Raw genomic sequence first — 12912 nt, 5'->3', positions numbered from 1 at the left:
CTTCAATCTAATTTGGGAAAGCTATTCTTGTGAATTACACTGGTTTGTATCTACAACCCCAATTCCAAAAAAAGTTGTCTGTTGTGTAAAATCAACCTAAAACTGAATGCAATAATTTGCAAATCTCATAAACCCATATTTTATTCACTATAGAGAATATATCAAATGTTTAAACTGAGAAAATGTTTATTTTTCTAGAAAAAAAATTAAGTAATTTTGAAATTGATGGCAGCAACACATAAAAAAAATAATAATAATTAGGACAGGGCCATGTTTACTATGGTGTAGCATCCCCTCTTCTTTAAGCAACACTCTGTAAACATCTGGGAACCTATGGAGACCAGCTGCTCGAGTTTTGGGAGATGAATATTGTCCCATTTTTACCTGATATAGGATTCTGACTGCTCAAAAGTCCTGGGTCATCTTTGTCAGATTTTTCATTTCAAGATGCGCCAAATATTTTCAAGTGGTGAAAGGCCTGGACTGCAGGCAGGCCAGTTATGCACCCGAACTCTTCTACTACAAAGCCATGCTGTTGTCATCAATGCAGTATGTGGTTTGGCATTATCCTGCTGATGATATATGCAAGGTCTTCCCCGCAAAAGATGTCATCTGGATGGGAGCATATGGCGCTCTAAAACCTGGATATCTTTCAGCATTGATGCTGTCTTTTCAGAGGTGCAAGCCGCCTATTCCATACATACTAATGTTCCTCATACCATTAGAGTGCTGGTAACATGCAGGAAAGTCCCTCTCCTCTTTAGTCCGGAGGACAAGACGCCCATGGTTGCCAAAAAGAATATTACATTTCGATTTGTCTAAGCACAGAATAGTTTTCCTCTTTACAACAGACAATTTTAAATCACTTTGGGCCCAGAGAAGATGGTGGCATTTCTAGATCATGTTACGATATGGCTTCTTCTTTGCATGACAGAGCTTTAACTTGCATTTTTGGATAGCACGGCAAACTGTGTTTACAGACAGTGATTTTTGGAAGTATTCCTGAGCTCATGTAGTGATGTCTATTGCAGAATCATGCATGCTTTTAATGCAGTGCCGTCTGAGGGCCCAACGGTCACGGGTATCCACTATTGCATTTGAGCCTTGTCCCTTGCGCATGGCGATTTCTCTAGATTCTCTGAATCTTTTGATGATTTTATCTACTGTAAATGATAATATATTTAAAGTCCTAGCAAATTTAGGTTGAGGAACGCTATTTTGAAAATGTTTGACAATTTTAAGATGCAGCGTTATACAGATTGGTGAACCTCAACCCACGTACCCGCGATCCACCCCAAGTGCCAAATGTGGCAGTGGAGGAAGAGAGGTTGCAAACAAGCGGAGCTTCCTCTTTTGGGTGAAACTCTGCTTTAAGGTGAAGGTAGAGGATGGTCACACCAAATATTGATTTCTCTTCTGTTCATTTACTTTCCATTTTATCAATTGATAAAAATAAACTATTAACTTTTCTATTTCTGAAAGCCTTCTTAATTAACGTCTTTTTTGCACCAGCCTAAGACTTTTACACAGTACTGTGCATACATATATAGGGGGATATAAGTCGCCCCCACTCCACCACCACAACATTCCCATTGACTGGATATGGTAACATGGTCTGTTTAAATTAGAGGTCGATCTATATGGGTTTTTCTCTGGCCGATGCCGATACCGATATTTAGAAATCGCCGATGGCCAATATATGATGCTGATTTTTTTGGGCCGATATGTTAGGTCGATTTTTTTTTGATTTTTTTTTTCCCCTTCATCTCATAAAATCTAACAGTTAGACACCTTTCACACTGGGGTGTTTTTCAGGCGCTTTTGAGCTAAAAAAATAGTGCTTTCACACTGAGGAGATGTGCTGGCAGGACGTTAAAAAAAAGTCCTGCAAGCAGCATGTTTGGAGTGGTGTATACTGCTCCTCCACCACTCCTGCCCACAATGAAATGAATGAGCACCTGCAATGCGATTTGGCAGCGGTGCTTCACGGGCACATTTAACCCCTTCCGCTAGCTGGATTATAAATGCTCCACTAGCAGCCGAATAGCGCTGCTAAAATGACTGTAAAGTGCCACTAAAACTGGCAGCGTTTTACCATCAACGCCTGCCCGTTCCAGTGTGAAAGCAGCCTTAAGTGATACAGAAAATTTCTTACATTTAAACATTTATTAAACAAAACAAACATCCAATCAGTTCACTTGTATGTATAATTTAGATTAAAAAAAAATAATAAATTTATTAACCACTTCAATACCGGGCACTTAAACACCTTCCTGCCCAGACCAATTTTGAGCTTTCAGCGCTGTCGCACTTTGAATGACAATTGCGCGGTCATGCTACACTGTACCCAAATGAAATTTGTATCATTTTTTTCCCACAAATAGAGCTTTCTTTTGGTGGTATTTGATCACCTCTACGGTTTTTATTTTTTTGCTAAACAAATAAAAAAATACCGAAAATTTTGAAAAAAAAAATGTTTTTTTTTGTTTCAGTTTCAAAACTTTGCAAATAAGTACGTTTTCTCCTTCACTGATGGGCACTGATGGGGTTACACTGATGGGCAATGATAAGGCGGCACTGATGGGCACCGATGAGGTGGCACTGATGAGGTGGCATTGATGGACACCGATATGTGGCACTGATAGGCGGCACTGATGGGTGGCACTGATGGGCGACACGGATGGGCACTGATAGGTGGCACAAATTGGCATGGATTGGCATGGATGGGCATTGATAAGTGGCACAGGTGGGCATGGGTTAGGCGGCACAGGTGGGCATGGGTTAGGCGGCACAGGTGGGCATGGGTAGGCGGCACAGGTGGGCATGGGTAGGCGGCACAGGTGGGCATGGGTAGGCGGCACAGGTGGGCATGGGTAGGCACTGATAGGCGGCACAGATGGGAACTGATAGGCGGCATTGTATTATAATATATTGCACTAATGGATGCCAATCAGTACCAATCAATAATGCATGCCAATCAGTGATGCCCATTGTGGGCACTGATTGGCATCCATTATGGGCACTGACTAGAATCCCTGGTGGTCTAGGGTGGCATACCTTGTCCTTGGCATCCCTGGTGGTCTGGTGGCGTCCCTGGTGGTCCAGTGTGGGCATCCTCGGGGGGGCTGTGCTGATAATCGATCAGCACAGACCCCCCCTGTCAGAGGAGCAGCCGATCGGCTCTCCTCTACTCGCGTCTGACAGACGCGAGTGAGGAAAAGCCGATCACCGGCTTTTCCTATTTACACTGTGATCAGCTGTGATTGGACACGGCTGATCACGTGGTAAAGAGTCTCCGTCGGAGACTCTTTACCGAGATCGTAGTTGCCGGGTGTCAGACTGACACCCCGCAACAACGATCGCCGCGATGCACGCCCCCGGGGGCGCGCAGCGGCTCATAATCCTGATCACGTCATATGACGTCCGGTCAGGATTATGAAACCACTTTGCCGCCGTCCATTTGCTATAGGGCGGGCGGCAAGTGGTTAAATACACAAAAACAGGTAATCAAAACTTTTGGATGAAAAAAATGGACTAACTTTACTGTTTTATTTTTTATTTTTTTAAATCAGTGTATTTTTTCCCAAAAAATTGCGTTTAAAAGACTGCTGCGCAAATACCGTGTGACATAAAATATTGTAACAACCGCTATTTTATTCCCTATGATCTCTGCTAAAAAATATATATATAAGTTTTGGGGGTTCTAAGTGGTTTTCTAGCAGAAAATACAGGATTTTTATTTGTAAGCATCAAGTGTCGGAAAAGATTTAATCTTTAAATGGTTAAACTGAGAACTTCTACACACTGAGTTGAATTCATTCATAAGTGGAAACATTGCATCTCTTTGCTCTTTTCTTGGCAGACTGCCCAGAGAGGAGGAAAGTCGCTTCACTGATGTCTTCAGGCAACTTGCACTGACTTCTATTACTGAAGTCATTTGCAAGTCCCGCTGAAGATATCATCGGCCTTTTTTAACAGCACAATCGGCCCATGCCGATTAATTAAAAAATGCCAAATATCGGCTGATATATCGGTCGACCTCTAGTTTAAGTCTCCAAACTATGGCCCCCCCAGTTGTTCAGGAAATACAATGCCTCGTGAGACATGTAGTTTCGCAATACCTGGAGGGCCGTAGTTTGGAGATCCCTGGTTTAAATCATAATATTGGCTGACCCCTGTTTTACTTTCATCATAATATGATAGATGAGATGACCCTGACAGGGTAGTCATTACTAGATTTAGGCAGGCTACACATGCAGGCCAAAGCAGATCATTAAAGCAGATACATTTAATATAGAGCTTTATGTCTGAGGCCAGCTGTCAGACTTAGGGACAGGGCAGGCAAAGAAAGCTGTTCACTCGGGAACTTTGTGAGCCCTGGGAAAAGAAAAATGCCCTAGGATCAGTGGGATGGGAAAAATTCGCACCATGGGAGGAAGAGTACACTGATGTTAATGATGAGTAAGGGAGGCATTCATTTGGTCAGTAGGGTGTGTTTGATGGTATTGGTGCTCAGTGAGGGGAGGGATGAGGGTCAACATTGGTGCGGGGAACAATAGCACCTAACGGGGATGGGAGGAGAAAAATAGTACCCAGCTGGGGGTTGGTGAAGAACAGTAGTGCCTAGTGGAAGATGGAGAGGAACAATAGTGTCTAGCAGGGGATAAGGGGAGAACACACGTGTCCAGCCAGAGGTGGGGGAAACAGCGGCCCCAGCCAGGGGTGGGGAAGAACAATAATTGCCTGGTTGAGTGCCCAGAAGTGTGCAGGGGTAAACATTACAGTTAGTGGAAAAGACTAACCCTTACCTGGCCCAGGAGTCTACCTCCTCCTTCTATAGGAAACTGTATTACCTGACTGTTTCATGATTTCTTTGTTGTTCAATGGACTTTACGAAAAAGATATGATGGTAAGTACAGAAATCTTATTTTTTTTTGACAGCGATATTGTGAGGATACAATTATCCGCATTTGGCAATACAATGTTTGAAAAAGTACCTGTCTGTGGTCCTATGTTTTCTACATAAAAGTAGTAAAATTTTAATCTTCTTAGTGGGTAATAGAAGAGGGTTACAAAAGAAAAAAGAAACAAGGTAGTTCATAAATATTATTTGCAAACCAGCTAACTTGTGCTGGAAGGTAACTCGATTAGTAAATTTATATATATTCATTGTGGGGTTTTTTTTTTTTTGTTTTTTTTTAGGATGGACAATCTGATATTCTGTACACATTTTGGAATTCTGTTACTCGAACACTTTCCACACAGTTTGCAAAGGCTACAAATTGTAAGTGTCCAAAAATATTTAGGACTTGTTTCATGCAGAATTTTGATTAAGCCTCATAGACTAAGACTGAGCCAATGGTTCTAGTGAGGTGTGCAAGGGATATGCATGTTGTGTAAGAAGTACATTCACTGTTTTTTTTGTTTTTTTAACTGCTTTGTTTGTGAATGGCAAAGTGTTTATGAAGTTTAGGAAAATATGAGACATATTTTGAGATATGAGATATTAGATGCTTCCTCTTTTACCTGTTACTGTGCCATTGAAAATATTGGTGTGACCCAGAGCCAACAATGAAATTCAAACATTTATATTGTGGCCAGAGAATCCTATTTGTGGCTGTAGCAATACAGACAATTCTAGCTTAAATCGATTTTATAAACCAGGTCTAAGTGCTTATGCATCATTTTCCCTTGTCCAGTCATTTGCACTTACGCACATTATCTTGTTTGTTTTCCAGCTTCCACATTCCTGAAACAAGCTTTTGAAGGGGAGTACCCTAAACTACTAAGGCTATACAATGATCTGTGGAAACGTCTTCAGCAGTACAGCCAAAATCTACAGGGCTCATTTACGAGCAGTGGAAACACTGATCTTGTGGCCGAGTTGCAGCAAATTGAAGATGACACACAAGACGTTTTCATGATGAAGAAACAAGACCACGAGTGAGTGTGAATACATTTGGAATGTGTTTAAGTCAATTTTAATTTTTTTAAACCATTCACATAAAATTCTGTCCTAGTCAGAATAGTTTATTTAAATGACCAAACAAATTATGTTATTTGGATTATGTAGATGGACCCTAATTAATAGATACATTTTAATTGGGGATAATGAACAGCAAATGCTGAAATGTATATTTAGAGAGGGTTTTAGTTTTCAATTTTGTTAATATCTTTGAAATGGAGACATGCTACTTTATTGACATTATTATTTCTACCCAGGAGTCTTTTTATATTTATTGCATACTTCTGTTTCTCCTCCATTTTCTAAATATAGGCACTGTTTGTCTCCAAATGAGAAAATGCAAAGGGTCTTTTTAACTGAGATTGGCATTGTTTGCTTTCAAAAAGAAAGATAAAAACAGGGAGTTTTTTGCCTCCCAAATTTGTGCATTTTTTTTTAGTGGTCTCTTTGGTTGGCTTTCCTTATGCTGCATTGCCTCAAGTATGGGCGTACATAGCCTAAATGCGAGCAATATTTTTAATGAATAATTATTTTAAATTCAACCCTGCATGGTTCCCCCATTGCAACAATAAGAAGTTGAACATTTTATATTGTATACAGTGGGTAGTTTCAAGTACTAGCAAGAGGGAAGGAGATTGGTAATAGGTATATTTATTTATAACATTAATTAACTACTTTGTCGTATAGTGTGGACTTGGCTATGATGAGAATTAACCATAAAATAGCTGGAGCTTTCTGGGTCTGAATGTAGTTATATTAGCAAATGTATTTACTGAGTGAATGATGGTAGACATACTTCACTAATTTAAGTGACTCCATAATTTGACCATTAATACAAATCTTTTTTTTCCATTCAGTCCAGAGAAAACACTGAAAGATTCCCTGCAGTCCTATGAAGCAGCATACCTGTCCAAATCTTTGTCTCGGCTATTTGATCCCATAAACCTTGTCTTTCCACCTGGGGGTTGCAATCCCCCTTCTGCAGATGAGCTTGATAGTATCATTAAAACAATTGCAAGGTAAGAGGTTTAAACTGATACTTATTGCTGTCTGTATCAGGGTTAGGCAACCTTTTACAGTGTAGTGTACTAAAATTTGTTCATACGAACTTGAGAGTGCCAGATGTATAAACAAAATATCTAATTCAAATTTGAAATCAGGAAAAATATTTAGTAAGTAAATTGTGGTGATATGAACTAGATTTGGCAATAATAGCCCTCAATGTTGGTGTCCATGTCTGCAAAAATAACCCCCAGCATTGATGTGGGGACTGTAATGAAAACAAGCTGCATACTGATACCTGCTGATCAACTTAAACACCTCTCTAGGTATGGCAGATTTGGAAGGGGTAACCAACCACAGTACCCAACTCCAATGGACAGACTTCCTCCAGTACAGCCTCAAACCTTGCTTTTGCAATTTCAGGGAGGTCCATTCTTCAGCCTCTGCAAAGCTTTTGGGCTGAGGTATGCAACCTCATTCAGACCTGGTGAATTGAAACTTCGATACTGGAGGGAGCAAGAGGGATGTTGCGCTTTTTGTTCCCAAAAATACTGTAATTTTTTTAGATTGTTGCAAATGACATTACATGTTTTTATAGTTGATCAGTGGAGGGAGCGTATACAAATCTCTATATGAAATAGTTCTTATTGTAACCACTTGCCTTATATGGACATATCCGTACTTCCTCTGATTTAAGTGGTTCTACCAGGGTCCTGGCTGCAACTGCAGTCCCAACCCTAGTATCTTTTTTTTCAGCAGGCAATGTCGAATAATGTAAAAGCAATCTGAGCAAATATCTAGCTGCTCGATTGCTTTTACATGTGAGGGAAGGTGGTCCCTCCTCTCCACTGCTTTCCACCACCTTCCCCACTTTCCCAGGCTCTCTGTTGAACTGGGGATTCCGCGACTGAAGCCTGCGGTTCTGCCAGCTGACCGTAGACATAAGGGAGGAATGAAGACTAGCTCAATCATCTTTATGGTCTATGAAACTGGAAGGGACAAGCATTTTGCCACTTCTGATTTTGGTTTGTTATGCAAGGCCATTTTCGACTTGTGAAAGCATTTGATCAAACCGATCTTTTAAATGTAAAACTCTCTTATCTCACCGTGCTCATGAGCAAATGCAAACCCATACATCGGTCCTGCACGAAAATGTAATAGGCAGTCACACCACCTGTTGAGGTATCATCGCAAATGTCAGAACAAGAGCAAAAGTTCTGGTACCAGACCTACCGTGCAACTGTAAACTGGTAACCTTGTAAAGGCTTTAAAGCATCGCCTATGGAGATATTTTAAGTACCGTAGTTTGTCACTATTGCACAGGTACATGCAATTTTAAAGCATCACTCAGCATAACAGCATCTTATATATTTTACCCGAAAATAGGGTATTGTGTTTGTATGCACTAAAATTAATTAAGGCTCTGTTCACATTTATGTGACCCTGATGCCTTTTGAACTACATCTGATTTGCATAGCATGTGAACCGGCAGCCCTCTCAATGCAGCCGGATCACACACCTGAACTGGTAAACAGAACCACACCGGTGGCTACATATATGTGAGCCCAGCCTTAAAAATAAGTTTACCATTGTAAAAAAAAAAAATGTACATCTTTTTGTACGCAAAAAATGTGCATTTATCTTTTTTTTACTAGGAGCCTGCAAAGCATTGCACCCGCAATCTGTAGATCGTGGATGCAGTGCAGGACTCCTGAGGACTCTGTTTAAGTTATCTACTCATACCTTGGCAGGCAGTTACACAATGAACTACCTAAAAGGAAGAAACAATGAACTACCTAAAAGCGCTCAACAGCACCCTGGTAGTTCATTGAGAACTACAAGCCAACAGCTGCAGAGGCTGTCAGTACTTGTAGTTCATTCATTCACATAACTCTGTGAATGAATGATGTGGCTGGGCTTGCAGAGCCCTGCACAGCTGCATTTTTTAAAACAATTGTGACAGCAAGTTGGGGGAGAAGATCCACTGTCACTAGAGGTGGCAGGTCCGGGAGCGGCTGCAGCAGTGGGAACATGTTACATGTTCCACCCTAAAAATATTTTTTCAAAAACATTTGCGTTTGAAAAACCGATGCACTGATATGATAAAAATTATTTTGATTTAAAAAAAATATATAACGTTTGGGGGGTAAGTAGCTACTAAAAAAAATAAAAAAAAAAAAATAAAAGTTTTTTTTACATGTATATGAAAAATGGCAAAGTTTTGCTGGATGTGCCTTACTGGGTGTCCCCCTATAATTTTACTTTGGATTCTTCAATAAACTCACCACTTCTTATCCAGCAAGCAATACTAGTAGTGCAATTGTATTGGGATTGTACCTCAGTATAAGCTTGGAAGCTGGACCCGGATCCCATGCTGGGCGGACCACCTGTAATGTTGATTTTGGAGTGCTGGATGCTTATTTGAGTCTCACCTCAGTACTTAGTGCAGTGTGTGTAGTTGGCTTCAGGGCGCCATACAGGTCCAGGGCCATGCTCTATTGCTATGAAACTCAGACCCTGAAGATCCCTTTAGTTGTGTGCTCACTGGTACAGACAAAGCCTGAACCCTGATTATGGATTAGCAACATGGACAGGTAAGACAGATTTAACTTGTACTTATACTGTGACCTCACTATTTACATGATTCTAAAATAGTATTTTTTCTACAATAAAACTGTGAAGAAGCCAGGAAGGCTTACAAATAAAATATTTCCGTCACACACGTTCCTGGAATATCCTGAAGTAAATGGGTGCGGAAGCAATTACCAGCTGTAAATTGATGATATCATGAATCAAAACCTATTTCACTATGCAATGGATCTTCAAAATAATGTCCAAATGTTAATTAAAGCAATCGCATCATAGCACTAAAAGTGCAAGTTATAGAGCCATGCAGTGCCCTTTGTCAGGTGTGTGAGAAGTGTATAGTGCAATAGCATTTAAAGTACCATCCACCAAACAGTAAAACAAGCCACCCCCTAAGCTCTTCATAATAATGACATAAATCCTGCAAAAGTAAAGAAATAAATCATGTCTAATCAAGTTTGATGTACACTACACACCAAACATGGTAAATTACACTGTAGGCACAGATTAGTGGAAAAGAAAAATATTAGGCAAAAGGTAAAAGAATAGTGTATGTAGGTCAGTGTTGTCGTCAGAATAGTGTATTGTCTGATCAGGCACTTCTGTCAAAGGCATCCAAACAGAGAATTGTGTAAATCCTCCAAAACAGCTCACATCCTGTTGCCAAGCAGCCAGCAGACCTGTTGCTAAAGATCAGCCAGTTGAGACTCTGTGTGTGGGGCACACATGCATGGTATGGCTGCTAGCAGCATGGTAACAGGTGATGCTTTCCCATCTGTCAAAGCAAAGAAGCCATCAATCCATCCAATTTCCAATTCAACCTCAACAATGTGGAAGTAGTTTATACTACACTCATGGAGGGTCATAACAGAATCAAGGCTCACCGTCTGGGAATGGATGCTCCAATCTCCTATAGTTCAGGAAACAGGGCCACCAAGGGAACCAAACTTTCTATTTATATCCTGGAGCAAAGAGCTGTAAAACTTGCTCTGAATCACAGGACCCCCCTTTTTCAGGGTGACCAATAAAATACAATCAGACAATGTCACAGCTGTGATCTATATCAACCAACATGGGGGTGCCAGAAGTGAGGCAGCCTTAACCACTTCCCACCCATAGAATGTCATATCACATCCAGGACTTTCAAGGGTTTTACCGGGGTGATGCTTGCAGCTGCAGGTATTATCCCAGTATTTTTGTTTTCAGCCAGCATTAACCTGTGTTGTAAAAGTCATCCTAGTGGCTAATTAGCCACTGGATTGCTTTTACAGGTGGTGGGAGCGGAGGCCTTTCCCTCTCTGGGCTCTCTGTGTAATTTGGGAGCCCAGTATCTGATCCGGTGGTGCCCCTGGGGTATCATGGAGTTGGCCATGGACCAGGCGATCCAGGAGAGCCTGGTACACAGACATACTTCTAGGAGCCGGTTCATGGCTTCTTCCAAACAGGCCAGACCTTCTATCTCCTCCTCGCTGTTATATTTTTTTAGGATTTACCAAAACCATATAATATGAGGTCAAACCCTGATGCCCCGTACACACGATCTGTTTTTCCAACAACAAATGTTGGATGTGAGCTTGTTGGCTGAAAGTCCGACCGTGTGTATGCTCCATCGAACATTTGTTGTCGGACTTTCTGCTAACAAATGTTGGCTAGCGGGTTCTCAAATTTTCCACCAACAAAACTTTGTTGTCGGAATTTTCGATCGTGTGTACACAAGTCTGATGCACAAAAGTTCACGCATGCTCGGAATCAAGCAGAAGGAGCCGCACTGGCTATTGAACTTTTTTTTTCTTGGGTCGTCGTACGTCACCACATTCCCACGCTCGTAATTGTTGGCCAACATTTGTGTGACTGTGTGTATGCAAGACAATTTGAAGCCTTCCTTCGAACAAAAATCCACGGTTTTGTTGCTGGAAAGGCCAATTGTGTGTACGTGGCGTTAGCATTTCAAGTTGTATGCAATCAGGCAGGCCATTGCACTACATGGTTTTGGTCAATCTAAAGGGAATCAGACAACAAATGTTGTAGAGTGTGTATTGGGTCTTACACTGAAGACTTACCTTTTTACCCAATGTGGTTTTAAACTTTGCCCTTACCGAAGACATAGTCACCCCAAAGAGATGGCTATTGTCTGGATTTTGTCAGAGCTATCAGAGTTTATCTAAAAGCCACTGTTTTTTTTAAGAAATATTGATTTTCTTTAGCCTGTCAAGGTCCTGACAAGACATCCTGCCTCCAAATACCCTATTGCCAGGTGACAACTCAAGCTTATGCTCTAAAAGATAAAACGCCTCAACACACAAAGAATTAAATGTTACGATGTTTTTATTGAACACACTATGTAAACATTCACAGTGCAGGTGGAAAAAGAATGTGAATCCCTAGACTAATGAGATCTCCAAGAGCTAATTGGAGTGAGGTGTCAGCCGATTGGAGTCCAATCAATGAGATGAGATTGGAAGTGTTGGTTACAGCTGCCCTGCTCTATAAAAAAAAACATACACCAGTTCTGGGTTTGCGTTTCACAAGAAGCATTGCCTGATGTGAATGATGCCTCGCACAAAAGAGCTCTCAGAAGACCTACGATTAAGAACTGTTGACTTGCATACAGCTGGAAAGGGTTATAAAAGTATCTCCAAAAGCCTTGCTGTTCATCAGTTCACGATAAGACAAATTGTCTGTAAATAAAGAAAGTTCAGCACTGCTGCTACTTTCCCTAGGAGGTCTATAAATGGAGAAAGTTCAGCACTGCTTCTACTCTCCCTAGGAGCGGGCGTCCTGTAAAGATGACTGCAAGAGCACAGCACAGACTGCTCAGTGAAGTGAAGAAGTCTTTAATGTCAGCTAAAGACTTACAAAAGTCTTTGGCATATGCTAACATCCCTGTTAGCGAATCTACGATACATAAAACACTAAACAAAAGTGGATTTCATGGGAGGATACCACAGAGGAAGCCACTGCTGTCCAAAAAAAACAAAAAACATTGCTGCACGTTTACAGTTTGCACAAGAGCACCTGGATGTTCCACAGCAGTACTGGCAAAATATTTTGTGGACAGATGAAACCAAAGTTGAGTTGTTTGGAAGAAATACACAACACTATGTGTGGAGAAAAAGAGGCACAGCACACCAACACCAAATCCTCATCCCAACTGTGAAGTATGGTGGTGGGGACATCATGGTTTAGGGCTGCTTTGCTGCGACAGGGCCTGGACAGATTGCTATCATCAAAGGAAAAATGTATTCCCAAGTTATCAGGACATTTTGCAGGAGAACTTAAGGCCATCTGTCCACCAGCTGAAGCTCAACAGAAGATGGTTGTTGCAACAGGGCAACGACCCAAAGCATAGAAGTAAATTG

At 41.1% G+C, this 12912-nt stretch overlaps 1 protein-coding gene across 1 annotated transcript in view; it reads left to right on the top strand.

The window, feature by feature from the left end:
* COG5 (component of oligomeric golgi complex 5) overlaps window positions 1–12912 on the top strand; it is a 485726-nt gene that overhangs the window by 321676 nt on the left and 151138 nt on the right. Inside the window, exons 11-13 of the mRNA XM_077472430.1 lie at window positions 5203–5284; window positions 5739–5943; window positions 6823–6984. Coding sequence (XP_077328556.1) covers window positions 5203–5284; window positions 5739–5943; window positions 6823–6984 — 449 coding nt within the window. The remainder of the gene's footprint in view (window positions 1–5202; window positions 5285–5738; window positions 5944–6822; window positions 6985–12912) is intronic.

The sequence above is a fragment of the Lithobates pipiens genome, unplaced genomic scaffold, assembly GCF_037356315.1.
Source record: "Lithobates pipiens isolate NorthernLeopardFrog02 unplaced genomic scaffold, aLitPip1_a1.2 Scaffold_8, whole genome shotgun sequence".
Lineage (NCBI taxonomy): Eukaryota > Metazoa > Chordata > Amphibia > Anura > Ranidae > Lithobates > Lithobates pipiens.
Note: the sequence above shows the minus strand (reverse complement) of the source record. Positions and strands in the feature narration are given on the sequence as shown.